The sequence below is a fragment of the Pezoporus occidentalis genome, unplaced genomic scaffold (assembly GCF_034315485.1).
Source record: "Pezoporus occidentalis ecotype Australia unplaced genomic scaffold, CSIRO_AGI_Poc_V1 ctg37, whole genome shotgun sequence".
In the NCBI taxonomy this organism is placed as follows: Eukaryota; Metazoa; Chordata; class Aves; order Psittaciformes; family Psittacidae; genus Pezoporus; species Pezoporus occidentalis.
The window spans coordinates 3124867-3147850 of record NW_026915691.1 but is presented as its reverse complement, the minus strand read 5'-3'; the positions used below and the strand labels follow the sequence as shown (position 1 = coordinate 3147850).

The following is a 22984-nucleotide window of genomic DNA, read 5'->3' as shown; positions in this document are numbered from 1 at the left end:
CAAGATGCTCCAGCTTCTCCTTACGGATTAAAGCAAGGCTTCACTTCTAAAGGAAGAGAATAACACTCTGCACTTTTTGGTAACACCACTGCAGAAGTAGCAGGGTCATACCAATGACCTCCCTCCGCTTAATGTAAATGTAAAAGGCTCTTATGCAGCATGACAGGTTTATTTTTGCAATCCTTTATCTTCACGGCAAATTTAAAGGGCAAAGAAAATAAGAAAGGGGTCTAAAGTTTGAAAACCATCTTTCAGATACTTACATGCAGAACAAGTGTGCTGCGAGTCACTCTATCGACTGGCTTGTATAATAGAGCTGTGAACAAAAAAGCAGAAACATAAGAAAGAGGTACTTAAATACAAACCCTACAGAGGAACTTGTCCATTGCCACTGATTGTAAAGGCACAGGTTTATTAACCAGTGAGCTACTGGAAAATTCCCTTCTCTAAGGTTAATGTGCTGCACAGCCAATAACACGCACATGAACACACAGACAAAACAAACATGCTTCACAGCAAACACATGGCCACTTGTGAGCATGCCCTGCTAGGCAGTGGCTGAGGAACACAAAAGGTAGTACAGAACAACTGCACACAGCATGGGACACTTTGGATAACTCCCTGGCAATCTGCCTGGTTGCACAGATCAGAACTGGTTCTTGCACTCAAAGTTGCCAAAGACTGGAAGTGCATTCCTCCTTCTGGAGTTCTGCGTGACATGTTGAGTGCTTCCAAATCCTGACAGTGGGCCAAAACAGGAAGGGGACTGGCTTTTATATTAGTGAGTATGGAAGCTTGTTATAACATGGGTCATCTTCTACTTATGTGCACAGAGCCAAGCACCACGAAACATGATCTTGACCAAGCTCTCTGGATGCTACCACAGGGCAAAGCCCATATAACAATAAGTGGTAGGATTGTGTTTGTGCTATCACTGGGTAGCAGGTGTTCTCTTAAAATCACAGCAGTCCTTCGCTTGGCCTGGTTTTGCCCAAAGGGACTGATGAGGTTTTAAACCGGACAGGGGCTTTCCCATGCATGCATGCAGCTTACTGTGCACAAGCTCTGCTACTTAGCAAAAGGGAACTGATGTCCCAGGCAGAGACTCCATAACTTTCCAGCATTTAAAAAGAAAAAGGGAGAGTGGAGGTTTGGCAACAGCCTCCAACAGTCCTGACAAACCAGTTTCCTCTGCATGGATCACTCACTTTCCAAGGAATTTTTCGTCGTCTGATCCTTAGATTCCTTTGTGCTTCTAGCCTTTAGATTCTAAAAGAAAAAGAAAACCCACATAGTAGATGGTCAATCGCCTTGAAATATCACACAAGAATGTAAGACACTGTCTGCTCCTCTAAGGAAGGGCCTAAAAGTGAATGGAGGACAATGCAAGTCAGCAAAGGAAAAATGTGCTTTTCTTCTTGGTAAAGCCACCACTGCCATGTCACAGGCACCCACATATCTCAAATATTAAACAATTATCTTAGGAGTGCATGCCAACAGAGATGCAGCTAAGCAGGGAACCACCACTAGTGATAAGGATGGTGGAGCTTTTATATCACCTGCAGGAGAAAGACATATCCATAAGGATGCAGCCATTGTCACAGCATGTGTACACCACCATATAAAGTACTGGATTAGGATTCAGTACTCCCAGGTTATACTTTCTTATACCTGTACTCAGAGCTGGGTGACCTTGGACAAGTCAGCAATTTCATGGCAGAAAAGAACAATGCCTGTGACTCTTCACTTTGCACATGGACTATGAAGCTACATCCACTAATGTGCTGAGCTCTGAAATCCTCACCAAGACACAAATGCAGAAGTATTAACACCATCATTCCAAATACAGTAGATACTAGCACAATTTCAGAGTTATCCTCCAGAAAACAGCAAAACCAAGGCATTTGCAAGGAGCCCAGGACCCTAGGGCCTTAATCTCTATTTTGTCTTCTAGGAACTACCATAATACTATTTATACATATTACTAATTGGTTATGTCCTTTAAATGCATTTTAGTACTGATAGAAAAGTAAGCACAGGGGAAGCTACTTTACTAATGAGTCAGTCAGGCAAAGGACCAGAACCTGATGGAAATCCTCAGGAAAGGAAAGAATAGAAGACTTTTGCAGTCTGATGAGTAGTACAGCAGGTCCCCAAAACCAAGCCTCATTTCACAGAGGGAACGCATTTTACCTCTTTATTATAAAAATCCAAAGGGACATGCAACATTGAATGTACTCAGGAGTTTTTTCAGAGCAATAAACACCCCAGTATTATTGAGCTCTGATTATTTATCTGCTTGTTTGTAAGGACACACATATAAGTTCAAGTTTTTCTTGGCACCTGAGTTCTTCAAGATACAATCACCTCAATACAAGGATCAATGAGACCATGCCTTGCAGGCAAAGCTGGTGGCCTGGGGAGCCTGAAAAAGCATTCAAAATGCTTTGACATGAGGTACTCCTCTTAAAGGGAGGAAATTGAAGCAGCCCAATGAATAATACTATAGATTACGAATGACATGCCTGCCTTTTTATACACAGTTTCCTTCCCCTCTCCGTGCCAGTGAAGCCTACAATTCCACTGACAGCCATAATACAAGCCAGTAAGGATGGCTTTTTACACCAGTCAGCATCATTATTAGCAAGAGAAACACCTTAGCAACTCAAATACAGCCTGCCCTTCTAAGAAGTGCATGACAGTGGCACAGAGCTGACAAGTTCAAAGCAATGCTGGTTTTTACTAAATCCCCTGGGTGGGGACAGTACATAAAAGCTGTTTGTGTGACAACCTCTGTAGGCCCAACATATAAATGGCTGTAAGAACATGAGTTGAAGCACTGAGTCTAAGAGGAGCTCACAACTCCTCCTCCATAAGTCAGGGCTGCAAAGATTCTTGGAGGACAGACAGGAGTGACATCGCAGGGTATTAGTCAGATCCAGACAGCTCGTGTGTCTGAACACCGTGACATTACCTCAGAGATTTCAGCAAACTGAGCATTGGCTTGGCAGCATTTCTCTGCTGTCTCCATAGCAACTTCATAGTTATCCACAAAGGCCCGGTACACTCCCAGCTGGCTGGCCTGCAGGAAGCAAAACAAAATCAAATGAATGCTGTGGAAGAAGAGAGTTTGGGACGGCCAGCCTCAGTAATCCAGTGATCAGGTCATGTCCCATCATGCCACAGAATTACACAGCATGCTAAGCAAGCCCAGAAAGACATCTCTGACCCGTAAGCTTTGCACAGGTGATCCCATGCACTTGGTTCAATCTGTACTGAACGAGTTCATTTGTGAAGGATGTGGAAGCCTGTGAGAATGAGACATCCTTATTACTGCCTTCAATTTTTCCTTTCTGAACTGCCAGATTAGTATTTATTAATATCTTAGCTCCTTGATGTAATTGGAACTGCTGGCTATTTGCCATAAAATATGAATCAGACAGGAATGATTCAGCCCAACAGCACAAATGTGACCCCAGTAAGCTACTTGTTGGCTTTTGCATGATGGAGACATTAAATCAAATCAAGATATTAACCCATATCTGCACTAGTGGACACCTTTATAAAGGCAATGAAGTGCTGAAAATATAGAAGGGAGATCCAGAGTACAAACTGGAAGGCAGTGACAGCAGCACTATGTGACAGAATATGGCAGTTTTTCCAGCAGAAGGGCAATTGGTCCAGAGGAAGATGGAGCAGGCGTCAGAGTGCAGTAATAAGCCACTATTATCACTGAGTCTTAGTACTAATTCCACTTGCTGACTTAGGAATCGCACCCATATTCATGCCAGAGAACATAAGATCCAGCTCAGGAAATCCCTGGGTAGCTTCCAAGCTTGTCTGGACTGCAGAGATAGTTTTGTGTTGCAGAGCTCCACAGGCTGTGCTTGTAAACACCTCAGCAGCTTGACCATGCTTGCAAGTGCATGGTCAGCAGCGAGCCAACAGGTGGAGTGCCTTGAAAGGCTCCATTACAGAGAAGTTTGTTACCAGAACTTGCACTTACCTTATTATTTCTGGAACTTCCCTTACACTTCTGCCCAAGAAATGCAACAGGCAGAGCAGTTAACTCTCCACAGACAGTGCTCTTTTCCTCTCCTGCTCCCTTACAATGACTGCGTTTCCCATTCCCTACGGAGTTTTGTGCAAGAGACATTGGAAGAGAAAAAGCCACTCTGAGAAGAACGCTCCCTTCACAAGGGAGGCTGAGAAACAGTGAGCTGTTTCCTGGGACACATTTTACTGGAAGATTAGGAACCAGTCTCAACCCCCATACAAAATAACACAGCTATGGCTGAAGGAAACCAGGCTCACTTATAACAGGGATGACCTCCGCCCCAGGACTGTGGAGCCAATGGGGCACAATTCAGGGAAGAAGCTGCTGTCAGAATTACTGATCATTTGCAGGGCTTATGACATTCAGGTTTGGATGCTGCCAGCTAACACAGCAGATCTGTAAAGCTTCTCCATTCCTATGTGGCTCTTCCATTTCTTGCTACTCCTGAACAACCGTTCTGAGTTTTTGTTTTCCTCCTCTAAACATGCCATCACCTTTTTCATTATAAACTGAGCTTCCAATCAAAGCAATAATGCTCACACACGGTGTTCATGCTGGTTTAAATTTTCTCTTTTTCCATTAAAAAGAGCACACTGAAAAGGAAACCAGCTTTGTAGAAATAACCACCCTTTGATTGAAAGTTTTTCAGTTCTTGAAAACTACCAGTGATAATATTAGTTAAATATTTCTTCATTTCTAAAAACAGTTCTAGTTTAAGAATGTGTACAAAATACTCCCCAAAAATGAGAAGTGTTTTTCACACCCACATGCCTAGCATCTTTTTTTTCTTTAGTTTCAACAGGAAAAAGGTGGAATAACAGTCACTGACCTTGCAAATGGATTACACTTTGCTCCAGACCACATGAAATTCTAAAACTCTATGCATGCACTGTCTGTAACTTCAATTTATGGTGCTTTGTTTTGCATGATATTAAAGGAAATGAATGGCCCCAGGGACTTCAGGATAATTACAAGGATTCCAGGATTTATCATGAGATTGCATGACATGACTACAAGTAAACAATCTGCTCCAAAAGATTTGATGTACATCCAGTATAGATGTCTTGTAATGCCTGATGATCTTGCTATCTCATCTAGCTGCTACCCATTGCCTGCCAAGAATTATTAGCTTCATTTCATCCAGCAAATAGTTCACAATTCCCACTGATACTCTACTAAAGCACCAGAAACTGAAACCGCTAAGCTAGCTCAAATCTTCCTGCACTAGGGCAACTTGGTCCTTTGCTTCCAATACTAATCCAACAAAATCAGTGATTCTGTCACAAATGCAGAAAAATCAGGGAAACATAACAGAGTGCCAGAAAGGCTTAACTCCTGCACCTGTGACGATCATCAGCAAGAAAGGGCCTTCAACAAAGGTTTAAGTAGCTTTATGGCAATTCAAAGCTTGCTCAACAGCCAGCAGTGGGAAAGAATATATTGAGGTCTTCTTCAGTTAGTTCTATCTCCATTCCTGCACTACACTTCCAATGCAGTTTGCGAGGCTTCCACTTTCAGCAGCCTTATCTTTACTCCCTCCAACGAGCAGCAGGTGGTTTGGTCTTCTTAAACCAGTTGCTCAAATTGCATACCATGAACTACTCACCAAGATACCAACTTGACCCCTTCTGGCTAAAACATGCTGGCAGCGAAAAGCAGATTCCAATATTCTGATCTTGAGCTTCTGGCATGCATGGAAAACCTCATCTTCCAGGCCCATCTCCTCCTGCTCCATAGGAGATGGGGCTGGTGCTGGGCTCCACAGCTGCTAACAATTGAGTGACCCTGGTAAAGCACCCTTCCTATCCAATAAACCCCTCACTGGAATGTCACTCCTACCCTGAGAATCAGAGGCACCTCAAGAATGCAGAGGTTCTTTTCTAAAAAGGAAAAAAACAGCTTCTTTAATCCTTTACTCTCTGCACATGCTTGGGGAGAGGCTAAAGGGGCCAAAGGAATCTCCTAGAATGCAAACAATTTGTCATCTGGCTCAGAAACTCAGTATTTTTTACTCAGCCTCAGGAGTACGCTGTATATGCCTTTGTACTGTTCTGCACTAAGAGAATTTTGTTGAGGTTGCCTGGAGGATTCTCAGCAGCAGGTTGACTGGATCAGCACAGCAGCAAGGGGAAAAGAGGCCAGGAAAGCAAACCAAAGGTGACGACCAGAAACTAGAGAAAATCAGCAGAAGATAGAGCAATGCATCACAGAAAGGAAGTACATGTGAAGGACTTCAGCAAGAATGAGAAACACTTAGCTGTTGGTGTTAAAAAGTGTGCTTTTAAACACTACCATTCTGCCATCTTCCTCTAAAGCAAATGGTTTGAAAACACTGCAGATACCCTGGAGATTCAACATTTCTCTGATATTGTATTTGTATTAGTAGCAAAGCTTGCTGGAGTCTTTAATTACAGACAATGAAACAGCTGCTTCTGCTGCAGGCCCTTCAGTGAAGTATGGGCTTTCATCCTTTCAGTCTATGCACAAAGTGAACCACACCAGCACCTGTGAGATGAATGAGGTACCAGGACCTTTGGTGATGGCAGCTGACTCACCAGCTTCTGGAAGAGGTCCCCTACACGCTGCTGGTGACTCCACTGCTGCACTCGGGGAAAGAGCCCATCGTAGAATTCTTTGTGGATCTCATAGAGCTCAGGCACTTTAAAGAATATTGTTTCAATCTGCTGACTAGTCAGCACAGGCTGAGAGGTGGTGGCAGCTGCTTTCAGAGGCTTCATAGGCTGAAATGAGGAAAGAAGGAAATCATTATCATGCAAACCAAATACATTCACCCTTGCCACAGTACAACACATCCCTCCAGAGAGTTGATTTTCATCCTATTAATAAGCGATATTTGCATTCACACAACTCCTGAAAGTGCGACATTAACAAGTTCTCTCGTGGGGATCAGTCACACCTGATTTTCCCCAGGATATTAATGGTGCCATTAAAATCCCTTTGCAATCAATTTCCTTCATCTCTGTCCAACTGTACAACAATATGTCTAATAATTAGCACAGGATACTTAAAAGATAGGGCTCCTGGATACTACTACACTAATAACTGCCTGGTTGTGCCATATCCAGTCCTTTCTTTAAGCCTCTCTCTCACTATCAGAGGAGTAACAGGTTCCCTTTGCAACCCATGATATGTGAAGTTCTGGGAAACTCTAGACGGAAGCAGCAATGAAAATTCAAGTACCAGTGTTTGAAATGGTATCTGCCACCAGCACTTACCAGCAGCAGAGCCTCCAGGTGGCTCAGGTAGGTTTCCTCACTGGCTAGGATTCCTGATAGGACCCATTTTCTCATCTCCAGGCCTTTCTCCAGGTCTGGCTCACTCTACAAAGATGTTAAAGAGAAAAAAAAAAAAAAAAAAAAAAAAAAAAGGTGGAGAAGAGGTAAAAAAAGCCAAGAATGAGGATGCGGTTAAAGGTATCATTCAGCTGACCACAGCATACTGGGCATGGCTTTTTACTTCCAGACTAAAAAAAACCAACCAAGCAAAAGACCTACCTGAGCTCAGTGTCCTGTTTCTAGAAACACAGAAACATAAACCAAAGACTTTTGTATTTCCTAGCAACTGATGTCACTCAGATGATTTACAGGTGTTGGCTTTAGTCCTATAACGTCCGTGCCTCAATTAGGTGCCCAGACCTCTTCACTAAATTCAAACCACAGAACTCCAAAATTCAGCATTTATCCTCCTAAACAAATCACAAGGACCCTTGCATTATGTGCATTTCACTCTTTCCTCCCACAAGAGTTCTCCATGATCTTAATCCCAAACCATGTTTATCTCTGCAGACAGGATCATTTCCTGCACCTCCACAGATGCGCATGAATATAGAGCAGCTCCAGCCTGACACTGCTGTTAAGATTGCTGTGCTTTCTCCCACTCTCTACTGTTCACCAAATTATTTTTTAGTGCCAGCTTGCACAATGTCTATTTTTAGTCAGAGGATGGAATAATCAGCACTGCTTGGAAGGCACATGCTGATTTTCTTACTGGGATTACATGAAGGAGTTCTTAACCAAAACTGTTACCTGGAAAATGTTTAACCTGATAAAATGAAATGGAGTGTTTCAATAAGCTCTGAAAAAAAAAAACTAAAACCCCCATGGCTGAACAATGGAGGTTATAAATCATGAGAAACACCGCCCTTTTAGAAAGTCTTATTTTCAGTCCCTTTTATTTCTGTCATTCACAAAATAGCTTTTTCCAGTTCTTGCAACCTTTTTATATTGTTAAATGTCTCTAAGAATAGAGTCAGTAGATGGATCTGAAAGGGTGGATACTTCTCAAGGGCTTTGGGTAGGTTGTTCGGGGCTCCATTCTTCCTACCCCTCTTAATACCCAGAGGAATCTTCACCTATTGATTTCAGCAGCAGGAGGATCAGGAAACATAGCAGTATGCACCACTCTATTGACAGAACATAAAGCCCTACAGCTGACAAAAAAACCTCCATTTACTTTAGGTTTACTTTAGGTCCTATGCTTTGAACCCTGCAGATGTACATATATGATGTTCATTATGGAGAGAAAATATCCTGGACATAGGTAAGCTTACAGTAAGTAGCACATTCCAAGTGTGACTTTGAGCCTACACACCACATGAAGCCAGAAACAGTCTCAGATATTTCTGGACTCAGTCTCATCAATAACCACCCTCATTTTTGAACACTTTCATTACATTTCACAAGCTATTTTCTAGGCTAAAAGATTTTATAAAACATTTGCGAGGTGTCAAATCCCACCATAACCTCTTAAATAAAAGTGGCAGACAGAAGCTGTTCTAAGGAAATGAGTAAAATTTACATGCGCATCAGGTACTACATGGAAAGAAGAACTTGTCTTTCCTTTCTACCCCTTCAGTGACATTCAGGAAGAACCACAGTGCCTTTTAAAATCTTGAAAGGGCGTCTCAAAGAAGCCAGGAATTTGTAATTCAACAGTCGTGTTGAGAAGATTTCAGGAAAACACCAGTGACAAACTACATGGTAAAATGAATGCTGAAACAGATTCTGTGCACCCACAGAGCACCCGGGTGACTGCCTGTTACAGCTCAAAGAGAAATGTGCAACAATGTTGTGACCATTCCTTATGATTTCTGTACCAGCAGTGCCTGGACGGCTGCCTCATGGACCATTTTGCAAGGCAGGCTACATACACATAATCCAGACAGACAGCCCCATGATGCTTAACAAAGGTTGCCTTCATCCAAAGAGGCAGGGATGTAGCAGCCTTGCTGCAAGGAAAACACAATACCTCTGTGGTTTCCAAAGGTTTCTTACAACATTTACAAAAGAAAAACACTGCCTCACAAAGAAGCATTGAGAAAAACTAACAGGGATCCAAAGTCCTCACTGCTGAGGATGAAGTAACTGGTCAATATTGACAAAGCACTGTAATGCTCTTTAGCAGGTTCTCTTGGAGGAGGTGAGGAATTAAAAGCCAGCTGAATATGTTTGGAACATCTGTAAAGAGCAGCACACAATCACAGGTTATTTAAATAATCCAAACTTCCTCATTACAACAGTGGCACAACTGTTTTCCTTATGGCATTGAGAGCAGTTTTCCTCTTCACAAATGAAAGCTTTAATTTACAAGCCAGTTCTTGCTGGGCACCGTCAGCTGACAGGGACAGCATTTTCTGCCTGAATGTTAATTTCCTCTCTTTAAAAGAGATGTTCTTTCAGAGAGACAAACATCTCCCAGGACACACTAGAGGCCTTCCTTCCTGGCCATTATCATGAAGTTACTTTGCAAAGTCCATGGTATTGTCCAAACCCTTTTTAATAGGAGTATTTTCCAAGCTTGGTCCTTGCAAAACCAGCCTCAGATGCAGCCAGACAGGGCAGGGCCTGGCTGCTTTAAGCTACAGTACAGCAGTTGCTGGAGAAACCCTCGGGGGAGTTTATCCAACAATCACATAGCACATAACAAGGTTTCCAATGCAATACCTCAAATTTACATACAGATTCCTCATATATGAAAAAAACGATCTCCTGCTGCTCCTGCTGTGCCAGGGATCAATAGGACACCATGGTGCTGCTGTGTCTGCATTGTGCTGCCACTGTGTTTCCTCCTGAGGGCCCATGCCCTGACAAGAGCTTCCTGCCGAGGGAGGCCTTTTTTGAGAACATCATCTGGGGTTGCACTGAGCAGCAGCTCTTGCTGCTACATGAACATCTGGAGAACAGCCCCTGTGCTTCTTCAGCCTCAGGGTGCTTTTTAAGTCACACGTGTTGTGAAATGTACCCCAGGCCTGAGAAATTCACTGGGAGCTGGTGCCTACATCAGGAAGAAGAGGAGTAAATTTATGAGTTGGTATTACAACATTCCTCACTTACAGAACTGGGAACAGGCTCACCTGCTCACCCAAAACAAGGCACAGCAATTAGCAGACAGAGATAAAAAGAGACTGACTTTCCGAGACAGCACGCCAAGATGTGGTGCACCCAGTGCCAAGGGCATCTTCTGCTTTGCCCATATCTGACAAAAAGGGAACCAAAGAGCAAGACTGTGACCACAACACCCTCACTGGCTTCTCTGCTTCTGCACTCCAGGCAGAAGGGCAGTTCAGAGAGGCAACATCCTGGGCATAAGCACCAAGCTCCCATCAGTTCAGGGAGACCTGTCAAGGCCAAGAACTCCTTTCCCCTACCCTGGCAAGAAGGAAGCAGTCAAAATCTTTGAGCTGCTTGTAGCAAGGGGAGGAGCTGGGATTGGCTAGAGAAAAATACACCTATTAACCAAAGCACAGATGGGATGGTCCCAGCAGGATGTGGGAGACGCCTGCATTGGCAAACTCTAACCACTCAGCAGGGAGTGCCTGGTGGTCAGCAGTCCACCCCATGCTTCCCACCCAGCCTGGTTAGCCTGTTTTTCACTTGTACAAGTCTGACCAGTATTTCATGTTCTCACTCTGTCCCTGCCTCTTTGATGCCAGCGTTCATTTCTAGCCTTTCACTATTGCCCTTCCATCTTTTGGTTACCTCGACACACGTTTCAGACCAAAACTGTCTTACAAGGCTATCACAGGGCAGCAGCCAGAGCATTCCTGTCTGCCTGCCATAGGAGCTGTGAGGACCCAACTCCCAGCCAGGTCTGAACAACCAGTGCTTTGCTCCTGCTCCTCATGAACTACATTAAAAAAATAAAAGAAACAAAAAGGAAGGTGGAAAGCAATATAAAGTTTCATGGGTATCTCATGCCAATAAGGTTCTGGTGTTTTCTTCACAGCTGGGTGGTGCTTCTTGCTATTCCAAAGACTCAAAACTCAAAAGATTGAGTCACAGCCGTAAGTGCAATCTTGCGACCTGAAGCAAGGCCAGTCAGAGTGGTGAGAAGCACTGAAGATATGAGAGCACATGGATACACTGGCCCTGAGCCATGGCTGTTCTCAATGTGTTTACAGCTTGTCAGCCTAAGTACTTCAGTTTACTAACCAGGTTGGCATTGCATGTTGTATTCAATTACAGCGAGCCTGAGATTCACTAGCTCCAAGGATTAGACAGATTCAGCCCCTCCTGACGCTGTTTAGAGAACTCTGGCTTTCTGGTTGCTGTTTAAATTAACAGCGGTGTTTTCTTGCAAATGTTGGATGAACGCAGATTAAGGATCTAGAAACCACAATACATCAGATTTTGCAGAGTGCTTGCTGCCAGCACAGCTCTGTAAAGAGAATCAGTGATTCAAAGTGGGCGTATAAAAGGCACTTTAACTCTCAGACCTTCTTTTGGTACAGTGTGTTCATATGCTGTGCAGTGAATACATTCAAAGGAGAAGTTTCCCATAAGGACGGCTCAGAATCTCATAGAGAAGCTGACTGACTACAAAAGAGAAAACACATTCATTTCCATTTTTTAAGTGTAAATATCTTTGAAAGCATCTGCTAAACAAGCTGGAGGTGTCTCATTGTCTCGGTGATATTAAACAGGGCGAATTCTGTAATCAAGACAATCATGCTCCATGCACAGAGGGGAAGGAGCAGGGAAAGAAGCCAACATTATTTATAACCTCAGTCCTGGTGTGCCAGTTCTCCTCAGGAAGGGCTGTGCATCTAGGCAGAGCCCTTAAGGAGCAAAGAATTGGAGAATAAAAAGGAAAAGTTGCATCTGCTGGGGATGGTGAAGGAAAAGTGACAGTAGAACAAACCAAACAAAACCAAATACTGAGAGGAAGAAAGAAGAAGGATTTGGAAATGCTGGAGAGGGAAGGACCAGCTAGCAACAGAGCTACCAAGCAGACCAGTAATCCCATTTAGCGATGTAGCTTCAGAGGTCAGATTTTCTGCCCCCCCCGGGACCAAGCTAGAAGAAAAATCTACAACCTGCTCTGCCATACCCCTCTTTCCACATGGCTGGCAGACTGAGAACAAAAGAACCTAGTCTGAGGGTCAGCAACACAGGCCAGCGCTGTGCTAACCAGGGCCCACACAGCGGAAAAGGGAAGAGAAATTCTACCTGCAAATCTCCAAGTAGCAGCCAATTTCCATCCAGACAGAACAGAAAGTAGGATTTAGTTGCTCAGCTTTAGCATTCCTGCCTTCCTGGGCATGATATACCCAAGAATTGACCTATTTTGGCAAAAAATTCATCTTCTCAACCTAGAAAAGTTCCTCTTCTTGTTTCTGGGGGACAGGATGGAACCAGCCTCTCCACCAGCTGCCCTGTGCCCACCTCCAGAGCCACACACACCCCTTTGAGCCTGGCTTTACTGGCAAGATCTTGAAAGGCCTTTCTTACTTTTACTCTTTCCACAGCTGTAACCTCTTCCCTCATGAGTAGCAGCAATAAGATCATGAAGACTGCAGGTTCCCACCCCCTCTTTAGCCTTCAAGCTGCAAGCTATGCCCTTGTAAACTCTCAGCAATAACTCTCAGCTTCTCTGTGCCCCAAGAACACTGTAGCAAGCTCCCCCTCTGTCCTCACTGAACTCTACCCAGGTATCTCCTCCACTCTTTTTTTATGGAGAAGATAGACACATTCACATTCTTTCTCTTTCTGGGGCTGAATTGCTAGTACCTATTATAAACACTGTCTGAAACCTTCTGAAGCCATCACTGTTTTATTTGGCAAACACCTGGGCTAACGTTTGTCAAGGCAGGTTTCCAGAATTATTTGTAAGTTCAATCACAACAGTTCAACTGTTACAGAAAGCAAGGTTCAGAAAATTAAATAACTTTTGAAGTTAAACAACCAACCAACTTAAACATCAGTGGAACCTATTTCTCCTTTTTCCTCTCTCCCCTATATGCTTGCTTCAAAGCAACAAAGTCTGGCAAAAGCACTGGATTTATGCCAGGACATGCACCAGCAGCTCAGCATGACATTCTGGAAGAGCCAGAAGAAGGGGTACCACATGGCTTGCTCAACAGAAACATTTGTTAAGGCCTCCTTACCACAAAAATGACGAGTCAAGGGATGCTGAGATCCACACTACAAACACCCGTGTTGATGATGTGCTCTCTGGGTCACAGACAAAGCTACTGCTGGTGTGCCTCTGGTTACTGTCCTTGGATCGTTTGTGCAATGGACACATAGCAAATGGAACATGAATACATAAGAGGTGGCTGATGTGGTACAGTCTGGAGAGAGACTAGCCAGTGTATTTTAAATGTGCTTATATGATTCAGGTGGTGGTGGTGGTGGTGAATCAGAAAAGAGATCCCAGATGACAAGGTGTAGAACACCACAAACCTTCTCAAAGTCAACTGCAGCCCTCACTCCCTGAAACACAAAACATGAGGCACTGGGAGAGTTGATCACTCTGCACATTGAGGGAAAAACATGAAGGCCCTCCAGAAGCAGTCCAGACGTTCCTCTTCATTCTCTTTTAGACAGAGACACTGCTTTTGCCACTTCGTGCTTTCTCTATCATGGCTGGGAAGACCATGTGCAACCCTAATGCATTACCCAACCAAAGGCTGCTATAAGGAGATGAAAGGACTTACTCAAACACTTGGCAGAAAAGTACAAAGCCCAGAGTAAGGCCACAAAAATAAGTCAAAGCAAAATGCCCTCAATATGGATAAGGCATATGAGGATCACACCAGAATGCTGCTATGCCTGTGCAAGACTAAGAGAATTACTTAGAATTATAATAAGGGGAAAAAAATACCATTGTTTGCAATGTCATTTTCTCAGTGCCTGACTCCACTGTTGTTAACTGTTGGTTGAAAGTGAAATTAAAGGGATTTTACTTTAAAAATGAAGAAAAACACATCAGAAGTCAGAGCCTGGTCTTGCAGAACATTATGCATTGCACATTAAGCACCCAAAATTAGCAGATGCTTTTCCTATAATCTGTCTGCCTTGATTACCAGTGGTTAGTGAACATACCAACCTCTTATCTCACAGGAACATTGCAAGGATAATTAAGACCTGTGTAGCATTCCAACTGTATTTGGAGTTAATGGTCATGCCAAAAGGAAATGAGTATTTTTGTACCCACTGAGTGCAGTTTGCACAGTGTCCTGTAAGGTGCACACATAACTCTAGAGTTAAAATACTGAATACAGTGAGTATCATTCACTGCATACACTGAACAAAGCAGGAGAACCATAGGAAGAAAAAAAAAAAGGCTTGATTGTGTAATTGAAAATCATCATAAAACTTCAAGGCAAGGCTACAGGCACAAGGGAAGGCTGGATACCATAGGCATTTCCTAGCTTCTGAATGGCTTCACAATCTTAGTATTGTGACAAAGCAGTGTATGTACCGCATGCGTTATGTTGTTACATACAGAAAATCTTTTATTTCTAGACTCTGGTCATAAAGACAATTGAAAATTTTCAGAAGTAATTGCAAGCACCTAAGAAAGAAGCAAAAGGCAAGGAGACAACTATAAAAGCAAACACAGCTAAACAAAAAGTGTTTTTTCCTAATCAAGTGTAATGAAAAAGAAAATAGGAAAGACATGGTATTCCTCGTCCAAAACCTTTTATGTGCTTGGCTCAGCACAGTGTTTGACACTTTATTTTGTTACTGATGTCTTTTCCACCACAGCTAAAAACATTCCTTCAGTACAAGCTGACAGAAAGTTTAATTACTTTGGGAAATACTGCAACCATCTATAAATTAGTCTCTTCCTCCTTGTCATGGACCATCCTTCATTAGTGGTATTGTCATTTGTGGACTAATTACAGCAGGATCAACTGAAGCAGCTGAGGTTCATGATTAGAAGTCTAATCTCTATCAGGACACCCCTTTCTTCTGGAAGCCATAAAACATCTGCAACATCTGCCATGTATGTTAAAAATCTATCTTTAAAAAGGCAGGCTTCCAACACCATTAACATAACTTTGAAATTAATTACTGTTAAATGCTTATGAGAAAATATTCAAACAAATAAAGAGCAAGATTAAATATTAGGCAGTGTCTCTTCCAAGCCTCCAGTCACAGGCACTATGACAAGCGGTTCTTTGCAGATAACCCTCAGCCATATGTAGTCACATAACATTTTTCCTTCATCCTGTGAAACATAACTTGAAAATCTCAAGCCAGTATTAAAATGTTCTTAGAGCTTTTGAATTTACTAATGACCACTTCTTCATTCAAAAGCCTCTTGCGTATCCTAAGAATTCTCATCTTAAGAGATAAAAATAGTATCTCGGAACTAATAGATTAAAGCATGAGAAGCTAACTATATTCCATACTTTATATTCAAATAAAATTAAGCAAATAATAACATATGTACATGCTAATGCCTGAAGATAACTTGACAATGCATTTTTATAAATGAGAAAAAAAGAACAAGAACACTGCCTCAAGTAGGCTTCTTATTCTAACATACAACCTACAAAAAGTAAGGAAGCATATGATCTGGCACTAACCAATAAAGCATAATAGAAGGATGTATATAACTAACTCTAAGTAGCAATGGTTTGTGGAACTTGTCACAACTCCTGAAATCATTCTGGTGCAAGAGAAAGAAAAACAACCTGTAGATAAAGCTGATGGTGTAGATCTACATATACACCAATATCTGTAAAATACCCATCTTCTTCTCCCATGACACCTTGATTAATAGAACAATATAAAGGCAACACATAAGCTAAGCCACTTGACAGATTTCAAAGTGTCATTTACAGTGTGGGAATTCAAGGTTGTTTGGCTACGCTTTCTTAGAAATAGGAAGGAAGTGACAGTTGTCTCTGTGCTATTAAGTTTTTTTATGAATGACTTGGGGAAACCAAATGTTTGCAGATGACAAAGATATTCAGGGAAACAGCATCTTAGGATTGAGTTCTCTACAATAGAAGAAGGATAAAGAGAAACAAAGGTTGAAAGTCAAACAAGTTAACTTAAGCTGAAATATTTAAGACGTTTCTGACTGAAGTTAGCAGAGTCAAGAGTTATTTACCAAGGCAAGCAGCTGAGTCTACCAAGGCTATTGTAAAAACAAAACCAGAAATTTTCCTTAAGTTCCATGATACTGAACCTGAAGCAAAACTAAGGCAGGATATCCTGAAGGTCCACATCAAACCACAGGTCAGGCTAGGTGGTCCCTTCTGAACTTTTTATCCACCATAGACTATATAGAGAGCTATTTAGTGATTAGTCAAATTTATTATAAGTGGTCACCTGCTACCCAAAGTAACCATACTCCAGAACTGACAGTTTTAATTCCACTTACTCCATTTTCATAGGGTGAGGGAAACAGATCTTATATTCTAGACGTTTTATCAAAGCCTTTAATCTACCTGAAAACAACTCTTATTTTCCTTGTGAAAGGCAATGACAACCCACGTGCACAGATGTATGAACATCATAATGTAGGATACTTTATTTCAGAGTCTGCTTTCCAAAATATTTGGTATTTAGAGACCCTCTCAACAGCAACTAATCACCTATTCTCTCCACTAAAATTCACAAAGGGTGAAAAACTGAGGCTTAAAAAGCATACACACAACACTCATCCCTGAAGTTCAGGCTCAGCATCAGCTAGAAACCTCAGTTTAGCTTTACATCTACAATATCAATCAGGCACTGTTATATTATGTCAGGTAATCTGTCCTACAGTGCTGGTATTCCCTGTCTTTGCTCCCTGTTCAAGCACTCTAGCCCTTGCAAACCTGTAAGACTTTGCTGACTCAAAAAAGGCAGAAAAGAACTCACTGATTTTGTAGATTCCAGAGACCCTGAAGATAGGGTGTCTCGGCTGCCCCGACTCTTGGAACTGAGATGGGGTGAGGATGATGGCGAGTCATCAATATAGGGCATCATATCATGATGTCGCCTCTGTTCTTCAGCACGGTCTGCATCATAGGCATAGCTAGGTGGTGTGCCACTGAATGAAGCATCTGGAAAACACAGGAGAAAAATCTGTCTGGTCAGAGTCAAGCTGGGCAGGAGATAGGCTGGTCAACCAGGGCACTGCCTGCCTCCCACCTATTATGATTACTTATCAGCAAACCCAGAGTCAGTGATAGCTAAATATACATCAAGTGGAGGTGTAAATTTAATTACACTCATGTTGGCACCAAACGCTCACTTCAGTCATTCTAAGTCCTAAAAGGTAAAGTCCTTTCCAGTATCTAAAATCAGTGTTCATTTAATTACAGCTCCTTCCCTCAAGTACTCCCTCAAAAGCATCAGCATAAAAATTTCATCCTTTTGCAGGCTCCAACAAAGTTCTGCAGTCTGGGGTTAGGCACATAGTGCATTAGAGTAATAGACCCTGGTTTTTAATGCTGAACAAGAACAGATGATGCACCTGCCAGTTTAGCAATCCTAGATAATACACAGCTATGGGAGAAACATAACTCTTTCCAGACCTCTCAGGAACAAAGAAAGAAAGGTCTTACATGTCAAGTGGACCAGCCTACTGTCAAAAATAAAATCCTAAGAGGCTCTCTTGTACTGACTGCCTGCTCCTCCATTTGAGGACTAACTCCTTACACAAATGAACAAACCACCACCCTGCTCCCTCCTACACCACCACCCCCCAAATAACAGAAACAAACCACCCAACCAAAACCAATCGTGAATATGTGGTATGAATAATCAAATTAACCATTACTGTATGAGATATCAATGAACTTCAGCTGGAAAGATGAGTAGTAAAATTGGTTCTGGTACTTCTAGTAGCTGCATACAGAGACTGTTTCTGCAAAAATCTATGTTCAAGACACAGTGAGCAGATCCTTGTACCATAGGTTAAAAGGTCTTTCACCTCATTGCACAAAGAAATATACACAAGAGGACCAAAACTTGCTTTCTGCACAGTGGCACTGCCTCACACACATCTTGCCTGAGAGAAGCTGGAGACAACCTTACGTATGAGTTACATGGGCCTGGAAAGCACCTTCACCTGTCATGCCCACATGTCCCATGTGTAACAGGAACTGCCACACATGGCTGCACTTAAATGGTAGGGTTGTTTCTCTTCTTTCACTTACAGGTCACAAAACACCACTCTTCTCCCCAGACTAAAAAATAACCACAGGGAGATAAGCGAGATCCACTTTTACAGTAGCAAGGAGCTTTCTGGAAAACAAAGTCACACGTATAAAAAACAAACAAAAACCAAAGGTATTTTGTCTTACAAGTTTAAAATAATGCATTAAATTCACACTCAAACACAAGTAGAACTAATTTTTACTTGTTTTCACAAATATCCAGGTTCTGTGAACATACTAAGCAGCAGTTGCCAAGCATACTAATAATTGTGTTATACATCACTAAGGCAGGGTGGAGGAGTAACATTTTAAAGCCCACTTTCCTCCCTCACACTAAACTCAGTTAAAGCATGACTCATTCCAGTAAAGGATGTGAACTCTGTGTGGAACAGAATAAAACTTGATCCATGTGGCTTATTCAGGAGGGAGAGCTGGTCTAGGGAATTTACGCAAACATACTGAAAATCCAACAATAAACCCACTGTAGAAGTGAGCCTCTGTCTTGATTCATACCAAATACCACCCAGCCTAAGAACAGCTATATGAGGCCTTGAGGCTGCTGAAGGACTATGGCAATATTATTTTAACAAGCTCAATGAATTTTATGTCACCCACCCACTCGTGGTATTACCTTGTGCTCAAGAAGCTCTCAAGAGTTCCTCAAAATGCTCATTAGATTGAGCAAGTCCACAGGAATGGGGAGGAGGGGAGAGAAGTGGTACATGTGCTCTGGAAGAGACTTTTGTCTAGATGTTAGAGGTTTCCAGAGCTCCCCAGCCGTTCAGAAGACACCTTATTAAGTTGATTTGGTAAACAGGGGCTTGAAAGGGAGTTGTTGAAATAAGGATATTCAGTCACAAACAAAAGAACTTTTAGATATCCCAAAGCTGCACAATGTCTACACCTGCAAGCCAAACACATCTCAGGCTGGAATTTTCAAAAGCTCCTTAGGTAAAAGCATGCAGAGAGAAGACAGAATGGCCCCACCAAACAGGGGAGGAAACACTGAAAAGAACAAGTACAGCTACCCTCCTCACACACAAGATGGATGGTCTCTTGTTTGGCCAGATGGGTAAGGGACTGTTACACGAACCAGAATAATAAAGAGGAAGGAGGCTAGGTGGCTCATTGCATCCCTGCACTATTTATGCCACATTAAAACATACAATAAGAAGAACCCCACACCACAAAACCCTAACACCATGTAACTTTGGTGGAGGAGTACAGATACCTGTTTTCCATTCAGTTGTGTCTGGTGCAACTTTCTAACCCAAGAAGCCTGCAAGGCATTGCTTACAGTTTAACGCTGGCATTATCCAAGGAGGAACATCAGCACTGGGTGCTTATGTAGGCTTCATGCTTTGGTCAAGCAAGAGGTTTTGTTTCCCTTCAAAAGTTTCTTCAAACTACTTTTGTCCAAACCAGCTCCTCCTGAACACATGCTGTAGCAGGACCATGTTGCTGTGCAGAAATTAAGGCAGGAATACTTATTTTCACTCCCAATGCTTGCTGTCAAAATTTGTAGTTTTCTCCACTTCTGTTAATGGAGGAGTGAATGTAGATTAAAATATATTAGCAGAAAGGCTTGCAGTGAATCACAGTGTTTTTACTTTCCTCACTTTCTCCTGCTAAAAAGCAGGCTTCACACTTCTACCTTCCATAACATGTTCTGTCTCCTACTGCACAGGGAAACCTTTATCTGTTTATCAGAGAAACTGAAGGCAAGAGCAGGTGGAGGACTTAGGCTCAGAAGAGGAGATCTATTCCTAGCTATGCAACAAGATTCAGTCTACCTTTGAATCACTGTCTCCCTATCCATACAAAGGAAAATAACACATCTCAACAAGTAATGAATCCATCAGTGTCACAGCCTGCCCATGAGATCTGTGCACAGAAAGCTCCATACAGAATTTAAAACTTTATTTCTGTATCCTCCAAGGATCCCTCACACATTAAAAAGCTTAGAAGTAGTTATAATCCCTATTCTTTCTATCACTGCTGCGTGCAGCACTGAAATTTACCTATGGAGGTTTCAATTATCTCCAAGGCACAAGGACCTTCTTGCTTTTATTCTACCTTTTTTTTTTCCAACAGAAGCTAAGTATTACTGTAGCCAGACACACTATGCAAGTCTTAACACTAATAACAGAGGTAGACTTTTATCTCTGTGATTAGAGAGACCACTGTTGCTAGGGAAACTAGGTTATTCAGACATCCTAAACCCTCACAATGCTGCACAGGCTGTTCAGGCTCTACCTGGGAGCAAAAAGAGCAAAGCAGAGATTAGAGCCAGCAGCTCACCTGCTCAGACACTTCCAGGTGCTGCTGTTCTAGATGGCAATGGAGACAGCAGCCTGGCCCAAGCAAGAGCTCTTGGTTTCTTAGCCAGTGTCTCAGGCAGGGTGAGCATTAAATAGGTTCTTATTCTCGTTTCAGAGGCAGCCAGCAAATCATCAGTAACAGAGCAATCAAAACAAGAGAAAGATGAAATACAGGAATGCCAATTGCTGACCAAGGACAACTAAGGACAAAAGGTAGGCATGCCAGGATGATGTGCTCACATATGCTGTATTGAGAGAGCACCAGGGAGGGATACTGAGGACACTACTAAATGTGTTGTACCTCTCTCACCTCACCAGCAGGGCCCCTTTCTCCTCGTCTTTGGGTAACCCGTAGGAGAGCCTAAGCCATAGAGAAGAGCAGCAGCTGTGACTTACAGAAATGAGCCCTCTCAGCACCCGTGAGTAGCTTTCTCTCATAGAACTCCTCTCCTGCACCAGCACAATCTTCAGATGCAATGATCTACCTGGGGCTACTACAATGGTTCATCACCAATTCACATATTCTGCTAAAACCCTCATTTATTTCCATTCTTGGTTCTGAACCTCCCTGGCCTTGCTTTGCTCCAGCTTTTATGAATCTGTTCCACCACTCCCCTCCTCAGTTACTGCTGCCATCCTCTCACTTCCTTTCTCATGTCTATCCCCTTTTCATTCTTTTGGTTTTCTCAGACTTAGTATTCCTTTATTTTCCTGTTTGTCCCCTCTTCTAAACTGCTCCTCTCCTTCACTGGCTCAAATTTCACCTGGCTGGGTGTAAGGAAGAATCTAACAAATTTACAGTTTGTCACAAATTCACTGGCACTTGGACATAGCACAGAAACACTGTTCCCTTCTCCTTTTGCCTACACCCTTCCTGCTGGGTGCCACGTTCATTCTTTGGGAATATGAAATCCAGTCATCCATCTAACTTGAAAGCAGGAAGGGAAAAATAAATTAACTTATAAGTAAAAAGAAAGATTTGCTGTGTCTAATCCAGGGCCACACAATGGTTCAATGCATGTGTCATACTTTCACAGCATCACAACATCCATAGCTGCTGGAGAGGCTTAACAGCGGCACACAGAGAAGCTTCCAAGCTAACTGTGCTCAGCTAATCCCGCTAAAGGAGCGGTGAAGCTGCAGCAGCTCAGACCTGCCTGCCTAAGTAAATACCTACAGTCCTAGAGGGGGAAGGGAGTTGCACCTCATGCCAAAGCCCCACATCACTGTGGTTTCATTGTAAATGGTACCAAGGCTAGCACAAGTTTGTAATGTCTACACTCACTCCAAAAACATTCCTGCAGCTGCAGAGCAGAAGAGAGCAAAGGCAGTTTGCATCCTCAGACTGTGTGTTTCTATGCCAGGGAATGTGTGAGGCCATAGTTTGACAATGCATTGTCTTGGCAGCAGTAAGGTTTAAGGTTTCCCCCACCAAACCATAAACCACTGCATGGCCTTTTCCCCTCTTACCCCTTTATTCTGCAACCCCACAGATGTCTACGGTCCAGATAAAGAACTCGGCCAGCTCAAAGAAAAGTATCTTCCCTTCTAAGCTGGATCAGCTCTCTGATCTAGTTCATGGCACAAAAATCCAAACGGAAAGGATACATGCGTGGTAGTTCAAGGGTGGATGTACATGAATATGATGTGCTGAAGACATCGTATTAGCAAAACACTGCTTGAGTTTCCTTTAGGCTGAAGCTGAGTCAATTCCTGAGATTTACACAATTGGTTTGGCCATAAGCTACCAAAATGAAAGACTTATCTCCACTTCCCTCTTCTTTTTTTTCCCCTCCATCCTTAGGGAAACCTTTAAGTTACTAATACGCCTTACCAGCTTTAGCTCCAGCTTTTACATACTGCTGTCTGCCTGGTAATAAACAATACAGAATCATGTCATTTATTTCTTAGTGCTGGCCAGGCTACTTGAAGAGGAACCAGGGATTCAGGCCCAGCACATGTAGAATTATTTTGGTGTGGATAGGCTGTGAATGCAGTTGCCTAGGGGATACAGCAGCACTTTCTAAAAAACACAGGAGAGTTAAACTATGGGAAACTAAGCATCTTGTTTACTTCCCTGATACCTTCTGAATCATCATCTCCAAACCCTTCTACACTTTTGCACAGAACTGAGATCCATAAACAATAATTATGCTGTCTACTTGTATCAGGAGCCTGTCCCAGAATAAAGATCATGCC

General features: G+C 42.6%; 1 protein-coding gene across 1 annotated transcript in view; it reads right to left on the bottom strand.

The window, feature by feature from the left end:
• Positions 1-22984, bottom strand: part of BCR (BCR activator of RhoGEF and GTPase) — a 93555-nt gene that overhangs the window by 29491 nt on the left and 41080 nt on the right. Inside the window, exons 2-7 of the mRNA XM_062631336.1 lie at positions 17182-17366; positions 7294-7398; positions 6613-6798; positions 2975-3082; positions 1209-1269; positions 264-316 (exon numbers count right to left, since the gene is read on the bottom strand). Coding sequence (XP_062487320.1) covers positions 264-316; positions 1209-1269; positions 2975-3082; positions 6613-6798; positions 7294-7398; positions 17182-17366 — 698 coding nt within the window. The remainder of the gene's footprint in view (positions 1-263; positions 317-1208; positions 1270-2974; positions 3083-6612; positions 6799-7293; positions 7399-17181; positions 17367-22984) is intronic.